This window comes from Etheostoma spectabile, chromosome 12 (assembly GCF_008692095.1).
Source record: "Etheostoma spectabile isolate EspeVRDwgs_2016 chromosome 12, UIUC_Espe_1.0, whole genome shotgun sequence".
Lineage (NCBI taxonomy): Eukaryota > Metazoa > Chordata > Actinopteri > Perciformes > Percidae > Etheostoma > Etheostoma spectabile.
Window position 1 is genome coordinate 11,294,494 of NC_045744.1, and position 16,456 is coordinate 11,310,949.

Here is a 16,456-nt window from a genome sequence, read left to right on the forward strand (position 1 = left end):
GTCACATGCTAGTCAAGCTGGATCAGCTGACATCACCCAGCTTCTCCTTTTGATGCTCTGTCTCCACCGTCGACTGATAGCGCGTCTTAAAACACAAATATTTCGTTATCTTAGCATTACTGGCGTCAAATTTGAGATTTGAGCCGAGGATATCTCGCTGATCCAGCAGGTTAGACCGCCAGATAAATGCTGCTAGAGTGGATGATGAACGGACACGCTATTTTGTACACGGGGGTCACTTTGGCCTTCTGGAGCACCATACTAATCGTCGGTAAGATTATATTTTCCTTGGAAATAGTCAGTATATTGGAATGAATTAATACAATAATCTATTTTCTACACATTTGCAACAATGACAGTGCAATCAGACGTTTTTTTCCTAATGGCAAAGCGCGTTTTTTGCGTACATGTCATCTGTAATTGGGGACCTGGCTATATCATGGGACTAGAGTGGTTGCGGCTGTTTCCATTTTGTTCGCCAGCTACTGTTGACAGGTTAAATTGCAAATTGGAGGTTTGGTTAGTCATGCATGGTCATAAGTAATACAATAAATGAAGCAACAGTTATTTGCTGATTATAAACGATATGTAATGTAGCTAGATAGCTAGTTATTAATATTTATGACAAGGGACCTGCTCTTGAATCCAAGTTACCGTTTGCTAACATGTATTCCTAGCTACTTAGCTAACGTTAAGCTAATGTCAGGTAACGTAACCTCAGGGCTGTAGCTAGCTAGCTACAGATTATGTTTACGTAGGTTCAAACGTTTGACATTGTTTGCAAATTATGTTGATTAGTTTGAGACTTTCTTTAGTAGGAATTATGATGGGATACCGGGTTGTTTTTTTCGTTGCTAGCCAAGTTAATGAATTTGGCAAAGTTAACGTTAGCTAACGCTAGTTCGTTGAACTGAACTGACTGATTTGAAACGGTCTCAAACAGGAACTGCAGCAGTTTTCACGTGAGTGAGCTAGCTAGCGATCACACTGAAGTTTCTTCGTTTAATGGCTGCGTTCCGTTCCACAGTGTAAATAAAAAGTAGCCTACTCTCTGTTTAGGGAACTTCCCTCGCCTAAATTCCTTCATTTTGAACCCACAACGTCACCGACGCAATGTATACATTTCCCCATTGCACCCTAACGTTAACACCTTGGATACGTTGCCCCAACTGTGGACATGTTACCACTGAAATTAGATATTACAAAACTGATACAGTTACCAAACGTATTCAATTGAAATGCATGTGACTTGTGAATAGATGTGATTTAATTCATTTACAAGATGTGACCTGTCATTCCAGCAATGCACAATGACTGAAGGGTAATCTTAACAGCTTCAAGCATAGTGATGAACCCTTGTATATTAAAATGCATATTTTTATCTATGGTCAATGAATGGGCATATTTCAATGGATGAACTGTAGTTCAACTTTTCCCTACACAGTTTACAGTTACCTTTTGGACTACCGTAGCCTTTTCGCTCCCTACAGTTTGGAATCTTACTTAACATTGATGAATCCCCTGTGCAGGGAGCTTCCATAGGTGATTGGAACGCACTCCCGACTATAGCACATACATGTGACACTGTTTCACACATGACTGCGGGAAAAAGTTGATTAATTCAGTAACTTTAATGTCTAATGAAGGGCTCTCTCTCACACATAGCCTACACCTAATGTAAATATGCATCTGGCGGACCTTTTTTCCACTTTCACATCTGATTTAATAATTGTTTGTTTTGATAGGTCTCTGCTATACCATATTTGACCTTGGATTCCGCTTTGATGTGGCATGGTAAGCAATCTTGGAATAAAGCTACTGTACGCAAGTTAATAAGCTTTATTGGGGTAGCTTTAGGACAAAACAATATTTAATTGTGGACTCAGACACTGACCTTAATGAGACTAGCCAAGCTCTTTCTTCTCTTACTGTTACCTGTCACGGTGAAAGGAGAAGATATTCTGTTATTGTTCATTGATTTGAAGTAGAGCTGCAACAGTTAAACTGTCAACTATTTTGTTAATTGATTAAGTATTTTAGTCATTTTGTTCAAACACAAATGGTGACATATGGTATAACGTAACATTTTCAACTTCTTAAATGTTAGAAGTTGATTACCCATGGTTATAAATGATGCCCCAGATGTGCATTATATAGATTTACACCCTTAATACAGTTATAATGCAGTATTGATTGGCTATTTTAAGGAGACTTTAAGAGGTAAATATCATGTCTTCTGACTTGAAGATATGGTAGATGATATAAGTTATACCATATTTAAATAATGTAAGGTAGTTGCGAGAGCTATATTCATAACAGAAGAAATTTGAAGAAAGAAATGGTATGGCTAAAAAAAATCTACATTCACATTTTTCTGCTTGTACGAATTCCTTTTCCTCAAAGTGTTATTATTGTTATTATTATTATTATTATTATTATTATTATTTTTATATTATTATTATTATTATTATTATCATCTTCTTCATCAGCTGGTCTTTGCTTGCAGGTTCCTGACAGAGACTTCTCCTTTCATGTGGGCCAATCTGGGCATTGGCTTGGCCATCTCTCTGTCTGTGGTAGGAGCAGCCTGGTGAGTACCAAACAAGGAACATAGTTAAAGTGCTTTGTATTTTGGATGTGTACTTTAAAATTCACCGGCATTTAATAAAATAATTTCCTCTTTTTTGAAACACTCAAAAAAGTACATCATGTGTAAATGTGGAACTGGAAAATCTTAGAATTAGTAACATTGGTACACTTCTCCAAAGAATCCTTTGAATATACATAGCTGTTTTTTTTGTGTCTGAAATTAATTTGTGAATCATAAGCCATTATGTTAGTTACAACAAAAATGTTTTGATGAGCTTTAATTTTTTTAAATTGTGTTCAGAGGGGCCCTGACAAACTATGTTCACTTTAAAAAAAAAAAAAAAAAAAACCTACCACTGACAAAGCTTGGCTGATGCAGCCTTATGTCTTCTGTTAAAAGTTGCTCTTGAACTCACCATAAAGCCTACAGTTGAAGGCCTGCAGCCTGCCGAGGTGCAGGTACACTCGACACCTGTCCACCAAAGAACATTGCAGAGAGATGAACAACTAGACAACTTTTTTTCCTACTGAAGCTTATTTAACTGTTAGATTGAATTAAATTGAATAGATCATAAACTTGGATCCAAAATTGATAAAATTTCATCACAACAATTTTTTCTTCTTCTTTTTTTTTTACTGAAAGTTGTGGCCATGCTTTGCACTGCTGGTTTTAACCCATGTTCTTTGGCTTGAGGATGAAGATAAGTCAGATATAAAAAATATAGAGAAACTAAATAGATGAAATCATTGATTCACCAGCGTGAACAGCCAGTCAAAAAGCGCTCGGTTGCAAATTCATCAAGCAAATAAGGGCAAATTAAAGCCAATGGTGTGAGACACACAGCTACAACTACTGTTGACCGTTCAGCCGCTGTTAGCTTGGTATGTCGGGGCCCAGACATGTTGTTTACTATTCTATACGTGACTAAAAGTGAGAAACGTGGATTTACACTTTTTACAGACTATTTAAATTAAAACTAATTAAACACACTATTTACGTTTTTTGGATGTACCTTGTGTGTCTCATAGGTTCTCCATCCACATCCTTAAATTCTGTTTTTGATATATCTGATTGTTGTATTTTTTTCAGGGGGATCTACATTACTGGCTCAAGCATCATTGGTGGTGGTGTCAAGGCTCCACGAATCAAAACCAAAAACTTGGTCAGGTAGGGTCATGCAAGAACCAAAATGCTTCTTTTTTCAGTTTTCCTTTTTATTTATTGTATTTTAGTTGTAGTTAGTTGTATAAGTTTGCCTTTTAATTTCTCACCTACCTCATTTGTTATTTGGGATTTATTTGAGGTTGCTTTTGTACCTGTAACTGCAATTTCCCCAAATACTGCAAGTACTCTTATTTGTCCTTCTTTCCTCATACCCAGTTATTAGCCAGTTGAACATAGTTTAATATTGTCGCTAAACAAAGAAGGAAGTACTCATTTTAAACCTGTTGACTAAAATAATTGTCAAAAAATAATTTGCTATTGCATTCTGCATAGAGAAATGTACTGTAAATACTTCTCAATTTAGAAGAGCAACTTTATACATGTGTTTGGTATGTCCATAATCTGCTAAGTGCATCCCAGATAAACCCACATCCTTAGGGAGTTGGGCTGGGAACCGGAGGGTCGCCGGTTCAATTCCCCGTACGGACCAAAGTACGGAGTGTGAACTGCTAGCTAGAGAGCCTTAATATAGAGCACCTTGGCAGAGAGGTGAACTGGCATCTGCCAATGTGCTCTTGAGCAAAGCAATGAACCCCCCCCCCCCAACCGCTCAGGGTGCCTGTTCTGCAGTCGCAGCACACTCACTCTGACATCTCTCCATTAGTGCATGTAAAGGACCTGAGCGTGTGTGTATTTCAGGCCTGTGTGTAATAACTACATAGTGTAAATTGTAATTTCCCCATAGGGGATCAATAAAGAGTAAAAATTTATAAAGTATACATTTTAAATTATAATACTGCCAGGGTAGCCAGTGAATTACAAGTGACTTTGTAGTGTAGCTGCTTATTTTAAATCCAAGTCACTTCTCTTACTTTGCCTGTTTTTATGTCTTCCTTTAGCATCATCTTCTGTGAAGCTGTAGCAATCTATGGGATCATTATGGCCATTGTAATCAGCAACATGGCGGAGGTAAGCAATAAGTATTTTGGCTGTTATTAAATAGGAACACTGTGCAGTTACCCCTTTTTGTCTTTAGAGGGGATTTCAGACAAGAAAGCATTTAAAAGGCATTAGAGATATAGGACAGAAGTTTAATATGATTTTGGCAACAAAACAAGGATGTTTTTAGGCTCTAAAATTGATCTCTTTCATCTTATAGAGCTTCAGTGGAACAACCCCTGAGACTATCGGGGCAAAGAACTACCAAGCTGGTAAGAAAACAGATGTGAAGCTACTGAATGCAAGACAAAAAGAAAAAAATGCAACTATTTTAACATTAATCAGCACATGAAATCCACTGAACATCACACAAATTGCACTATTCAGGGTGGATTTTTCTCATTTTGAACACTCATGAAATGAAAGTAGATCATGACACTTCAGCTGGAAAATATGTTGTAATGTGACATTCTGGCACTAAGTTGAGTATATAACTACAGCAATGACAATATGACAATACTTGTAACATTCAGTCTTAAAAAATGGATTGTTCAATACACTCACAACATCAAATACGTGGTATTATACGTGGGTAGACCCCAAATTTAATTAACTCATAAAATATAAGGCATGAAAAGAGGATTAGTATTTTAAGATGCTTTCAAATTTACTTTAAAAGTGAATATCATTACTGTCTGATTTCCAATCCTGACAGGGAATTACATGTTTTTGTGGCCATTTCCCACAGTGTATTAGTCACAGAGGTCTCTGACTTCTTTCATTTCTGTGCTACCAGGTTACTCTATGTTCGGAGCCGGTCTGACTGTGGGTTTCTCCAACCTCTTCTGTGGCATCTGTGTTGGCATCGTGGGCAGCGGAGCAGCATTGGCAGACGCCCAGAACGCCAGCCTCTTCGTGAAGATCCTCATTGTGGAAATCTTTGGCAGTGCAATTGGCCTGTTTGGTGTCATTGTAGCCATTCTGCAGGTGAATGAGACCAGCTGCTTTTTTATGTCTTCACAATCTGTCTTTTACTTCGAAGATTAAGCTATCCATAAACTATCCATAGATTTTATCTGCAACAGTGGCCTTTTCTTTGTTGACCATTGTTGCAGACTTCTGAGAAATGTTGCAAAAATAGTATTTATTGTGTGTGTGTGTGTGTGTGTGTGTGTGTGTGTGTGTGTGTGTGTGTGTGTGGTGTGTGTGTGTGTGTGTGTGTGTGTGTGTGTGTGTGTGTGTGTGTGTGTGGTGTGTGTGTGTGGTGTGTTGTGTGTGTGTGTGTGTGTGTGTGTGTGTGTGTGTGTGTGTGTGGTGTGTGTGTGTGTGTGTGGTGTGTGTGTGTGTGTGTGTGTGTGTGTGTTGTAGATGTTGTTTTGGAAATTGTAATACATTTTTTTTCTTTTTTCTCCCCAGACATCAAAAGTAAAGATGGGAGACTAGAAGATGCATTCACACGCTGACAAGATAAAAAGACACTGCTGGAAAATAAGATGGATTATTGTGTAAATACATCGTAAATTATTTAAATGTCTTTATATGCCTGGTATTGTTTTCAACCATCATTTATGCAAGAGTGGTACGTGCACACAGACTGTCTTGTCTTGAGTGAAACATGAATGTTGAATAAGAAGAAGTGGAAAAAAATGTACCAGTTTCCAGTGTACAATTCTTGATACAAGTGAACCCTGCATCTCTCCCACAGTTTAGCTTATTGAGTAGTACAAGCAGAATGTACATGAATAGTAGGATTTCAGATCAGCCCGTCGGTAGCCCAGAGAGCTGCCAATATATCTTGCAGCTTCATTTCAGGGATTGAATTGTTCCTAAAACTTACTGATCGGTTCATAAAGTACGTTTTTTTTTCTGACCGCTCTTGGATGAAGGATGTGTTAAAGATTACACCAGTGTATTTGAAAATGTGGTGTGTGTGTGTGTGTGTGTATGCTGGACACATGGTTTTTCTTTTTTTCCTGTGAAGCATGAGGGTGTTTACCATAGTGTTTGTTACTGTAGCCTGGTCAATCAGTTTTTTTGGTTTTGTAACTCTTATTTCCTAATGATAAGACAGTGGCTCTACTCCACGCAGTGGCCCAAATACAGTATTTGGCAGGCCTCCACTTGCAGAAGTGACAGAGAATCTATGAAGTTTTGAATTGGAGTACTGATCATGAGTCATTAGTGTAAAGTCCCTGGACCGTTGGACATGCTCTTTGGGAGGCCAAATAGAGTTGGATCATAGGCAGCAGATGCTCTAAATATGTCATCCTGTCATTCAGTTCCCTAAAATGGTATGGAACTAAGATGAAACCAAATGAGCCTCCTGATCATAGCTGCCAGCCACAACTTTCTTGTTTACCCCAGAGTCTCCTATATATATATATATTTTTTAAACAAGGTTCCTTTTCAGTAGTTTTAACAAAGATTAATTGGATATGAAAGGGGATTGTTCAGTGTTTACAAGAGGGAGGCCAAACGATTGTGGATACCCAGAATACCTTTCTTTGCAGATGCCCAAGTTAGCTATCCTGTTTCTCAAGTCACTAATAAACCTTATATTAGACAAGAAAGAGGACATCAGTTACTAGTATTACTTTACACTCAATAGTACCTGTTAAAATTTGTATCACCATCGTTGTACTAGAGGTCTTTAGGGAAAATAATTGTGTACAGGCTGGTTCTGACTTTGATTTTATGTAATCTCAAGTGGTCTGGCACCCAAAACTATGGACTCATCACAAAATCAAACCGCTTTATGAATACTGATTTTTAATTTTTCTTGTTTTACACGCTTCACATTGCTTTATTTTTTATCAAACTGTCTTGTTTTGAATATACGTCCTAACATGTTAGGTGTTTTTTGTGTTCCAATTTATTTTCTAACATTCCTTAAAGAAGCTTAATGTGTGTGTAAAGCTTAGTCTTGTTTGTGGGTAGAGTGCAATTTGAATGACAACATTAGATTCATGTTATATCACAACAAAGCCATCTTTGAATGTTTAGTTTCCTATTGATGCTGACTCGTACCATGGCTACTTATGAATCATCTCCAATCTTTCCTCTAATGACCCTCTTGTGAAGTTCTGAATGAGTTTAAACGTTGAATCTTAGCCCGGGGAAACTGGGTTGTCTTTAATCTATGTGGCCCTGGCCTCCCAAAGGTGTCAAAGCAGTAAAATCATCTTTTGCTCTCTTGATGGTTTTCTAATTAAACAAAGCTGTATCTCCAGCACTCCTTTGGTAAACCCGGCCCTGTACCACACGCCAGGCCTCAGTCAGTGTAGTTGCTACCGTGTGTGCATTATGTTGATGTGATGGTGAACAGAAGAAAAAAGAAAAACTCATTGATTTTGACATTGTGTGTGATAACAAACAAAAAAAAGATCTTCCTTCTGGCTTCGTAAATGTCCTTGAAAAATAAAATTGTCCAATCAAGATATTTTAGATTTGTTTTTGATTTCATATTTAACATATTCCTGTTTCAGGTTTTCAGTCCTGTAGCAATAAGCAAGTGTCCAGTCATAGACACTTGCTCCAGTCATTGCTGTGTACTGTTTCAAATGTGAGCTGGATGTGACCCAGGCCACTGACACTGGATTTGCTTTCCCACAGTGTTTGCTTGCTTCCACTAGATGGAGCAAAAAACCACAACATCTGTCCCACAGATTAATCTGGTGCCGTACACACTGATAACTCAGCTGAGGAAACAATTAAGGCTCACATCTCCTGGTATTATTCAACATACCGGTATTATTCATTTGGTGACTGGCGTAGCTGTTAACCTTGATTATCATGTGAAATTGAATAAAACAGCATAGTATTTGTGTAGAATTATTACAATTTTATACTGGTACAATTCTGATACTGGTCATTATGCTTCTCAAATGTATTGTTTTGTTGCAGTTGACTTCAGAAGATCTCATAATATCTAATAGGCTAATAATAACTGCCATATTTGTGAATATCGTGATACCGGATGTTCTAGAACCACTTTACATTAATGGCTAATGGCTTATTTGAGAGAGCATAGGCTACTGAATAAACAATGTAATTAAGATATATATGTATATATATATATGTGTGTGTGTTGTTTTGATGCTAGATGTAGGGAGGTTTACATTAACACCAAATGACTTATTCCCATTCAAAGAGACCCTGCAAAACATTCAACTTAATTGAAAATATGCATTGTCTAAGAACTACTGAGGGACAAGGAACAAGTACAAAATGTCCCAGAAAACTAAAACATGTCTATTTTAGGTAAATAAATAAATAAAAGATAAATTATTGCGAGCTTATCTGAGGTTGAACAAAACTATGGGTTAACTTTTATGTCTGTATATTTAGATACATTTGTATTTCTTTACTTTTGAAGGACTTTGTAACATTCGTGTTGAAAATTGAAAAACGAAATAAACAATTCTTTTTTAGACAACTTTTAATAAAGACCAATATGTGAATATGATTGTGGTGCCAGAATAAACAACTGAGTCAAAGTATCCCAGCACATGATGATCGACTAGTCGACTCATCATCATAATCAACTGTTTAAAATCTTTCAAATATGGTCGGGAAAAAGAAGAAAAAAAAGAAAACCTGGTAAGAAGCCTATCTGAGGTAGACATATGTACAACACTTCGTAACATACATAATGAAGTGCAATGACAATAAATACATTATTATTATTATTATTATTATTATTATTATTATTATTATTATTATTACTATTATTATTATTTCCTGTAGGTTTGTGTGTGGATTGAAAGTAGGTTATGAAATCACCAGCTTCCTTTCTGTCCGATGAACAAAAGAAAAAGCCTTTCTGGCACATCCGGGCTTCCGTAGACAGCAGGAGCGAAGGGACCTGCTTGCTGCCACATCCTGAGAGCATCCTTTTCCTTTGATTTCTTATCATCCTCACCCAAACACAGCGGAATGACGGAAAATCATGAGGATAGCATCTCGCCACTCACCGGTTTGCGGTAGTAAATTGTTACGGGTTACGTTAGCCGTTTGGCTAGCGTAATGCTACACAACATGAGGCTTTTTTTCTGATAAAGAGCAGACATAATAGCCTGTCTCAGTCTGTGGAAACGAAAAGGATATAGTTATCTACCACAGCGGGCTGGGCTGAGCTTCTAGCTTTTAGTTTTTTTTTTTTTTTAAACAAACATCTCTTGCAACAAAATGCCCATTTGCAGTTTTTTTTCCCTCCTCGGCTGACGTGAATAAAATCAGTGGTGCTCCAGTAATGAAGATGCACAGATAAAAGTGTTCGCCTGACAACAAACATCAAGGTAGGTGCTCTAACGTTATTTTCTTTCTGGACTGCGTTGTTTCAGTCAGCATAGCAGCCACGCTTCTCCTTTGTTTCCATCCAGTCTACATACTATTTTATCCTGCAACCTTCTGCCTTTATTTAAGCTTTGGATAATATGGGGATATGGTCGCATGCACTGACCCCAACCCCTCTTTGTTATCATGTACATTTCCACGAACTAGCAGCATCTTTCCACCCGCCATACTAGGCTTCACTCCGCCTCCCCGCACTGCTCTTCTAGTACAGTAACCATCTCAGCATGCAGACTGCTGGGGGGTTATTCAACCATGCAATTTGGGCTTAATTTAGAGCCTTCAAAGCTCTCAAAATCCACTTTTTACAACAGCTGTCCGAAATGGCTTGCCCTATTTACCCCTACTTTTAAAGAAAGGATGCAAAGTCTATGGACTACAGCATCTGTGGTCTTATGGTCTGGTCACAGCCCAACTGAGAGCAGAATAAAGTGTGCACAGCCGGTGTTACACTGAGGAAATGAGTGAGAAGAAGAGGGGAAGGCTTCTTCATCATGAAGCTTAACCTAACCAGACGTTTACACGGTAGCTCTGTTTCTAGACCATAATCCAATCTGACATCGCTCTCGTTTATGACACAGCATCTCTTTAGGGATGTTGAGGCTATAGGAGCAGTGGATGGGAACTATCTCGCTTTGTGATGTAACTAAGTTGTCCAGTGCAGAGTGGCCTTTGGTGTTTCATCAAGTTTGAATTTTTCTTTGTATTGTACAAAACATTTTATATTGTGGTTTAAGGCATTAGGGCAGATACCTACAGGAGAATTACAACTGATTATTGTCATTATTAATTAATCTGCTGATTATTATCTTAATCCTTCTATAAGATGTTTGAAACTAGTGAGAAAATCATCCATCACAATTTCTTAAAGCCTAAACCGATGTTATCAGTTGCTTGCTTTTTCTGACCAACAGTTTAAACCTTAAATTTTCCGTTTGTTGTGACAAAAACAAGACAATAATAAGGGTATGTTTGAAAATTGATCAAAATGATCAATGACCGGTAAAGAAACTTGACACACAAAGAGCAGATTCAGAAAGACGTAACAGCTCCAACTTGTCTGCCTGGGGAAGATTAATGGTTATACTAAGATTAGACTGTTTTCCAAACAAGGTATTCTTTTCTCTGGGGGCCTGGGATATAAGGCAGGAGTCTACTGTTGTCATGTTGCAAGACGCTTGTCACTCTGTAGCTGGTGTGTGCATTGTGAAAACCGTTCTTGTCATTTGATTGTTCTCTGCAGAGAACCATTAAAACGTCACCAAAGACCAAACCTTGATTCAGTTTGCTGCCTGTCTTTATTTTGTTTCAACAAAGTCTCACTTCCAACAAGTTCTTCTCTCACTGTATACAAGAAACTTCCACCACAATAGCTGATTATTTTTCTGTTAGTCGACCAACTCCTCTTCCATAAACAGAGTAACTGGGGCTGATACGGTCCAACATGAAGAACTTTAGTGCAAAATACATAATTGAAAATCTATGAATAGACCTTAAAAGAGCAGCATGTGACAGACAGCCCAGAAATCTCAAAGAATTGAAAGACTTTTGTAAGAAAGAATGGGCGAAGATACCTCAAACAAGAATTGAAAGACTCTTGGCTGGCTACAAGAAGTGTTTCCAAGCTGTGCTACTTGCCAAAGGGGGCAGTAGAAGGTATTAATTAACTCTGCAGAATGCCCAAACATTTGCAGACGCCATTTATTTGTTTTCTTTTATTTTGAAAGCGTAAATGATCTAAATAGAATCTAACTTTTTGTGAAATATTATACAAATGTCTAATCTGTCATTTGAAGCCTTTTGGAGATTTTTCCATCTTTTCTTGGCTTCTTTATGCACATTAATACAAATTTTTACCTGGGGTGGCCAAACTTTCGAGCCCCACAGTAGATTGTGTCTGCTCAGTTTTTAATTATTGAAGACATTTTGACATTACCGTAGCTGCTTTAGTTTTGGGTCCTGGTATTGTGCAGGCTGGCTCACTGTCATGGCTTATGGCACTTGTATACAAAGACATTGTTAATGTTATTAGTAACACCTGTGCATTTTCTACTATGAGAAGTCAAAATCTCTAAATGAAAAAGGAGGTTGCGCTTCAACAATGGACTTTGAGAAAGTGAAGAAAAGGTAACACATCTCAAGTTCCCAAGTCGAAGCTTTAGTGCGTAACATTTTGATATTAATTAACGTCCGTTACGTTCAAGCCATTGCCAAATAAGCTGCTACAAAGCTAATTAAGACAATCAGCTCCACACAACTCTCTGTATTCCTCACTATACCTATGTTCAGAAGATTGTCTTGTCCGGTGACTTTCCCACGCAGAAACTCAAGTCAAGATAATTACCTTTTCTGAAGAGTCCATGTTTTTTTTAAGCCTCAATGCTTGTCAGACAGCAGAGAGGTGGTAAGTAGTTACTGTTCAGGTGGCAGGGGGGTGTTTTTGTATTGATTTTATTAGTGTGTGTGTGTGTGTGCGTGCGCGTGTAGGTGTAATTGTTTTCTTTTAATTGGTTATGACATGATTTGTGAGAGGCTTCATGCCAAAATGCATCAGCAGATGTGTTAGCAAATAATCTACCCAATAGATCAACACGGGGATTCTTTTGCTTTTCATGTCATTTTTCATGACTTTTTTGTTAATAAATACAGATATAGGTGGCAGGTTTGTCTCCTTACTACGTTTGTGTATAAAGTTCTTCCTAAATTCTTCTTGGTTGCTTGGAAACATTTGCAAAATCGTCAACGATGCACATTAGAAGTCCCGTTCACATCAAGTGTCACATAACTGCCAAAAATAATTGTTTTAGGATGTCTAGTGATATATTAAACTCTACTGCCTATTCTTTGTAAATGTATGCATGACGTTTGTATATATGCATTGCATACATGAAGAAATATGTGTTACAGAGGTGGTTGTTTTCAAATATCCAATTATGCTAACCTGACTGATGTTATTTGGTCATGTAGTCAATCGTTATCACAATGTTTTGTAATTTAAGGTAAATTTGTGTTGTTTTTGTGATGTGAATCTTGAATCCCAGATTACATGCTTATTCAACTAAATTGTATGTGTTAGGTAAAATAGGCTAACCATATTTCACATTACCTCATATCTCTCACAACGGGTTGTACTGTATATTAATAGGCTAACGTTAGCTTTGTTAGTTCAGCTCATTAAGCTACACCAGGCAGTTACACTCTGTGTAAGTATTTAGTAAAACGAATCGCTATGCAAGGATCAGCTTGTGTGGTGCAACCGGTTTTCATTTAGTAATCTGGGGAACTCAATAAAATTAGATTAGTGTTAATTTGAATGATACGAGATTTCTCTGTACACCCTGTAAAAAAACAGTATGGTGTCTCATGTGTGTTATAGCTTAGTTGACCGAGCATGTTATGTCACTGTTGCAACGGAGTGTTCAGATCAGCTCTGTGTAAATTCTATCAGCGCCTCCACAGTCTCTTTCACTCTGCTCAGTCCTGCACCCCTGTAGATTAAATCGCTCCGATCTTTCATGAAGCTTTGTGAAGTAAACCAGTGAAGAGGGGAAAAAAAACACACTTTTTACATCAGATTTCTCAGGTTCATTCATTTCTTGCAGGTTGGGATTTGTTGCCATGGGAACTAACCAGCCCTGAGTTACAGAGGGGGCGAGTTCAGAGAGGTTTGTGTGTATGTGTGTGTGTTTGTGTGTCTTTGTCTTTTGTTGTCTACTTTTTCTTTTCTTAAGAAGGAGAAAACTATCAGCTTCAGTTCATTACTACTGTATTCTTTTCAATTCTACTCTACCTGCCAGGGCAATAAAACACTGTTTTCATTCTTTTATTTCAGTTTGGTGACAAGTCAGTCCTAGCTTAGCTCCACTCAGCTTCAAACTGATGTGAGGTCCATTCAGTCAAGCGATTGAAAACACCCCCGTTTCCTCGGGAGGGGTTAAGATGCCAATCATGAACCACAGCGTTCCCGGTTTCGAATCCGGCCGCACACCATTGTTCTATCTTTCTTTCTGCCCAGTTTCTTGGCATGTCTCCATTATCACCATGTAATAGAAAACAAAATGCGCCCCATCCCCACGGGGGGCCGTGCTGTTTAAAGAAATACTTACGCAACCACCAGATACCTTATCGGGTACAGAAACTCAGTCCACTTTTCTATTCAACAAAACAATAGATATTGGCATACATGTATTCTTTCTTTTTTAGAAAGGATACAAATTCCAGCTGTTCACTAAATAGCATTACAAAAAATAACATTCTAGTATAGAGCATAGTTGGACAGTAGTGGTTTTAAGCCAAATTATGTTTTTAACTCTTCTTTAAAACCCCTCACCAAATCCTCCTCACTCCCTCTACCCACAATCCTTCTCCCAGTGAAGCCTTCCTTCCGCTAAAGCACTTCATTTATTTCTTTGCTCCGTTGCCAAATGAGCAGCTGGATCAGAGGGCGACAGAGGGTGGGAGACGTAGAGAAAGAGAGAGAGACGATGATGTTTCCACTGTCTATGGATTGTAGCTACAGACAGGACTTTGTTGTATTTGCATAACATGAGTGCAGCCTGCATGCATCAGACGCTACATGAGGAGAATTTCTCAAATGGCTTTCAGCATCCCACTTACAATGTGATAATACTTCTCCTGCATCGGGAGTAGCATCAAATACCTCTCCATGATGTCTCATTGATTGATGATCTCTTGTAAATTTTGTCTGGCAAAATGAATTCACCTAAAAAAAACCATGAAAGAGAGTGGGACCTTTTTAAAATTTAATCAGGGTTCACTTGTTCTTTAATGAGAGAAACCAGAAAGAAGAGCAGAGAGGCAGTGATATATCAGAGATTTAAACAGTCCAGCCTCTTTCAGATCACAGACAACTGAGAGGCAATTTGACATCCGCATGGGCTGAGCTGAGTAGAGCCGGGTTGAGCACAGAACACTGGAGTTTTGTTCTGATTAGCTCTGCATTTACTTACTTCTCTTCTACCTCCCTCCACTCAGCTGCTTTCATCTTTTCCTCTTTTTTGTTGGTGTTCCATTCTGTTTTTAGCTTGATGTCTTTGTTGCATCAGAACAACGCTTTGACAAGTCCACAGGCTTCATTATGTGAAATTTGTCCAATACAATAATCCGTACAATAACTATTGACTGCGCCCTCAATCATTTTTCCTTACATAATAAACTCTGAATAGTTCTCTCTATAATAGTGAGCAGAAGATTAAAATTTCAGATACTACTGTAATTTTGACATCTAAGGTGTCGCATAGTAGTGTAGATGGCATTTTTTGTTCCATTGTAGGAAACAAAAAAGAGACACAGTCTTAATAAGATATTGAATTAATAGATGGTAACAGTTTTAGCCATGCTAGCGGCATGGCTCTATGGTTGGTAATGTTGGTTTATGACCAAATACCTACAAAACCTATGACATTCCCATCAGCCTCTGCTGTACTCTGTGTTGGGGCTAAACTGAGATGATGAACTTGGCAAACTACATACCTGCTTAGCATGTTAGTTTTGCCACTGTGAGCATGATGTTAGCATGCTGATGTCAACATTTAGCTTAAAGTACAGCCACATAGAGCAGCTAGCATGGCTGTAGACTTTAAACATGTATTGTTAATGAAATGTACTTGTTCCTGAATCCTGACAGGGCAGCTTGTGTTTGCTAAAAATACCATTACAGGACTATGAGATTTTAAACTGAGATGATGTCATGCTTATGAAATCACTTCTTTAGAGTATGGTGAATTTGTACAAATATTTCATTTAACAAATAATATAAAAAAAAAAATACAAGCCATAACAATCAACGTATTTGTTTAAGGTTTCCTGTTTAACAGTTTTACAGAAAACAGCTTGGAGTTTAATTTTGTAGTATTGCTAAACTCATGGAATTAGCTACGCATGATTACATTTTGCAGCATGAGCTGTCATTCCAGCTGGTGAAATAACCAACCACTGGCTCAAACTCTCAACTCCTCTGGCTCGTCAAGACAATAGGTTAACTTAAATGCAATTATGATTTGAAAATTGTACTCTTTCGAATTGAGATTTTAATATCAAAACAAGTTGTGGGGGAGGGCAGACATCAGAGCCACTCTCATTTACCACTTCTGGCTTCACTTCTCATATTTTCCACCATTATTTTTCTCTCTCGCTCTCTCTCTTTCTCTGTCAGCGGCAAACTGTACTCTTTCCTTTAATCTATTGGGTTCATACGTATAAGTACCATTTAGGCCTATATATTGTATTTGCATCAACAAACATCTAACATGATAATCTTGAAGCACTGTCAGTATAAACCTGGCTCAATGTAAACTCAGTGTTATCTCAATCCTACCTTCAGGCAGGACAAACACAAGATGCAGGCGTGCACCCCTGACAGCAGTCGATCATGTCATTTACACTTTGGCC

The 16,456-nt window shown here is 37.9% G+C and overlaps 2 protein-coding genes across 2 annotated transcripts in view; both read left to right on the plus strand.

Annotated features, from left to right (window-relative positions):
• On the plus strand, window positions 1-8,530 carry atp6v0b (ATPase H+ transporting V0 subunit b). The gene is made up of 8 exons (XM_032530492.1): window positions 1-271; window positions 1,746-1,794; window positions 2,507-2,590; window positions 3,680-3,757; window positions 4,654-4,723; window positions 4,914-4,965; window positions 5,490-5,680; window positions 6,110-8,530. Exons 1-8 carry the CDS (start codon window positions 187-189, stop codon window positions 6,134-6,136), a joined length of 636 nt encoding a protein of 211 aa, XP_032386383.1. The 5' UTR covers window positions 1-186; the 3' UTR covers window positions 6,137-8,530.
• Window positions 8,531-9,505: 975 nt separating this feature from the next.
• Window positions 9,506-16,456, plus strand: part of b4galt2 (UDP-Gal:betaGlcNAc beta 1,4- galactosyltransferase, polypeptide 2) — a 148,170-nt gene continuing 141,219 nt past the window's right edge. Inside the window, exon 1 of the mRNA XM_032530474.1 lies at window positions 9,506-9,990. The gene's annotated coding sequence lies outside the window, so the exon portion shown is untranslated. The remainder of the gene's footprint in view (window positions 9,991-16,456) is intronic.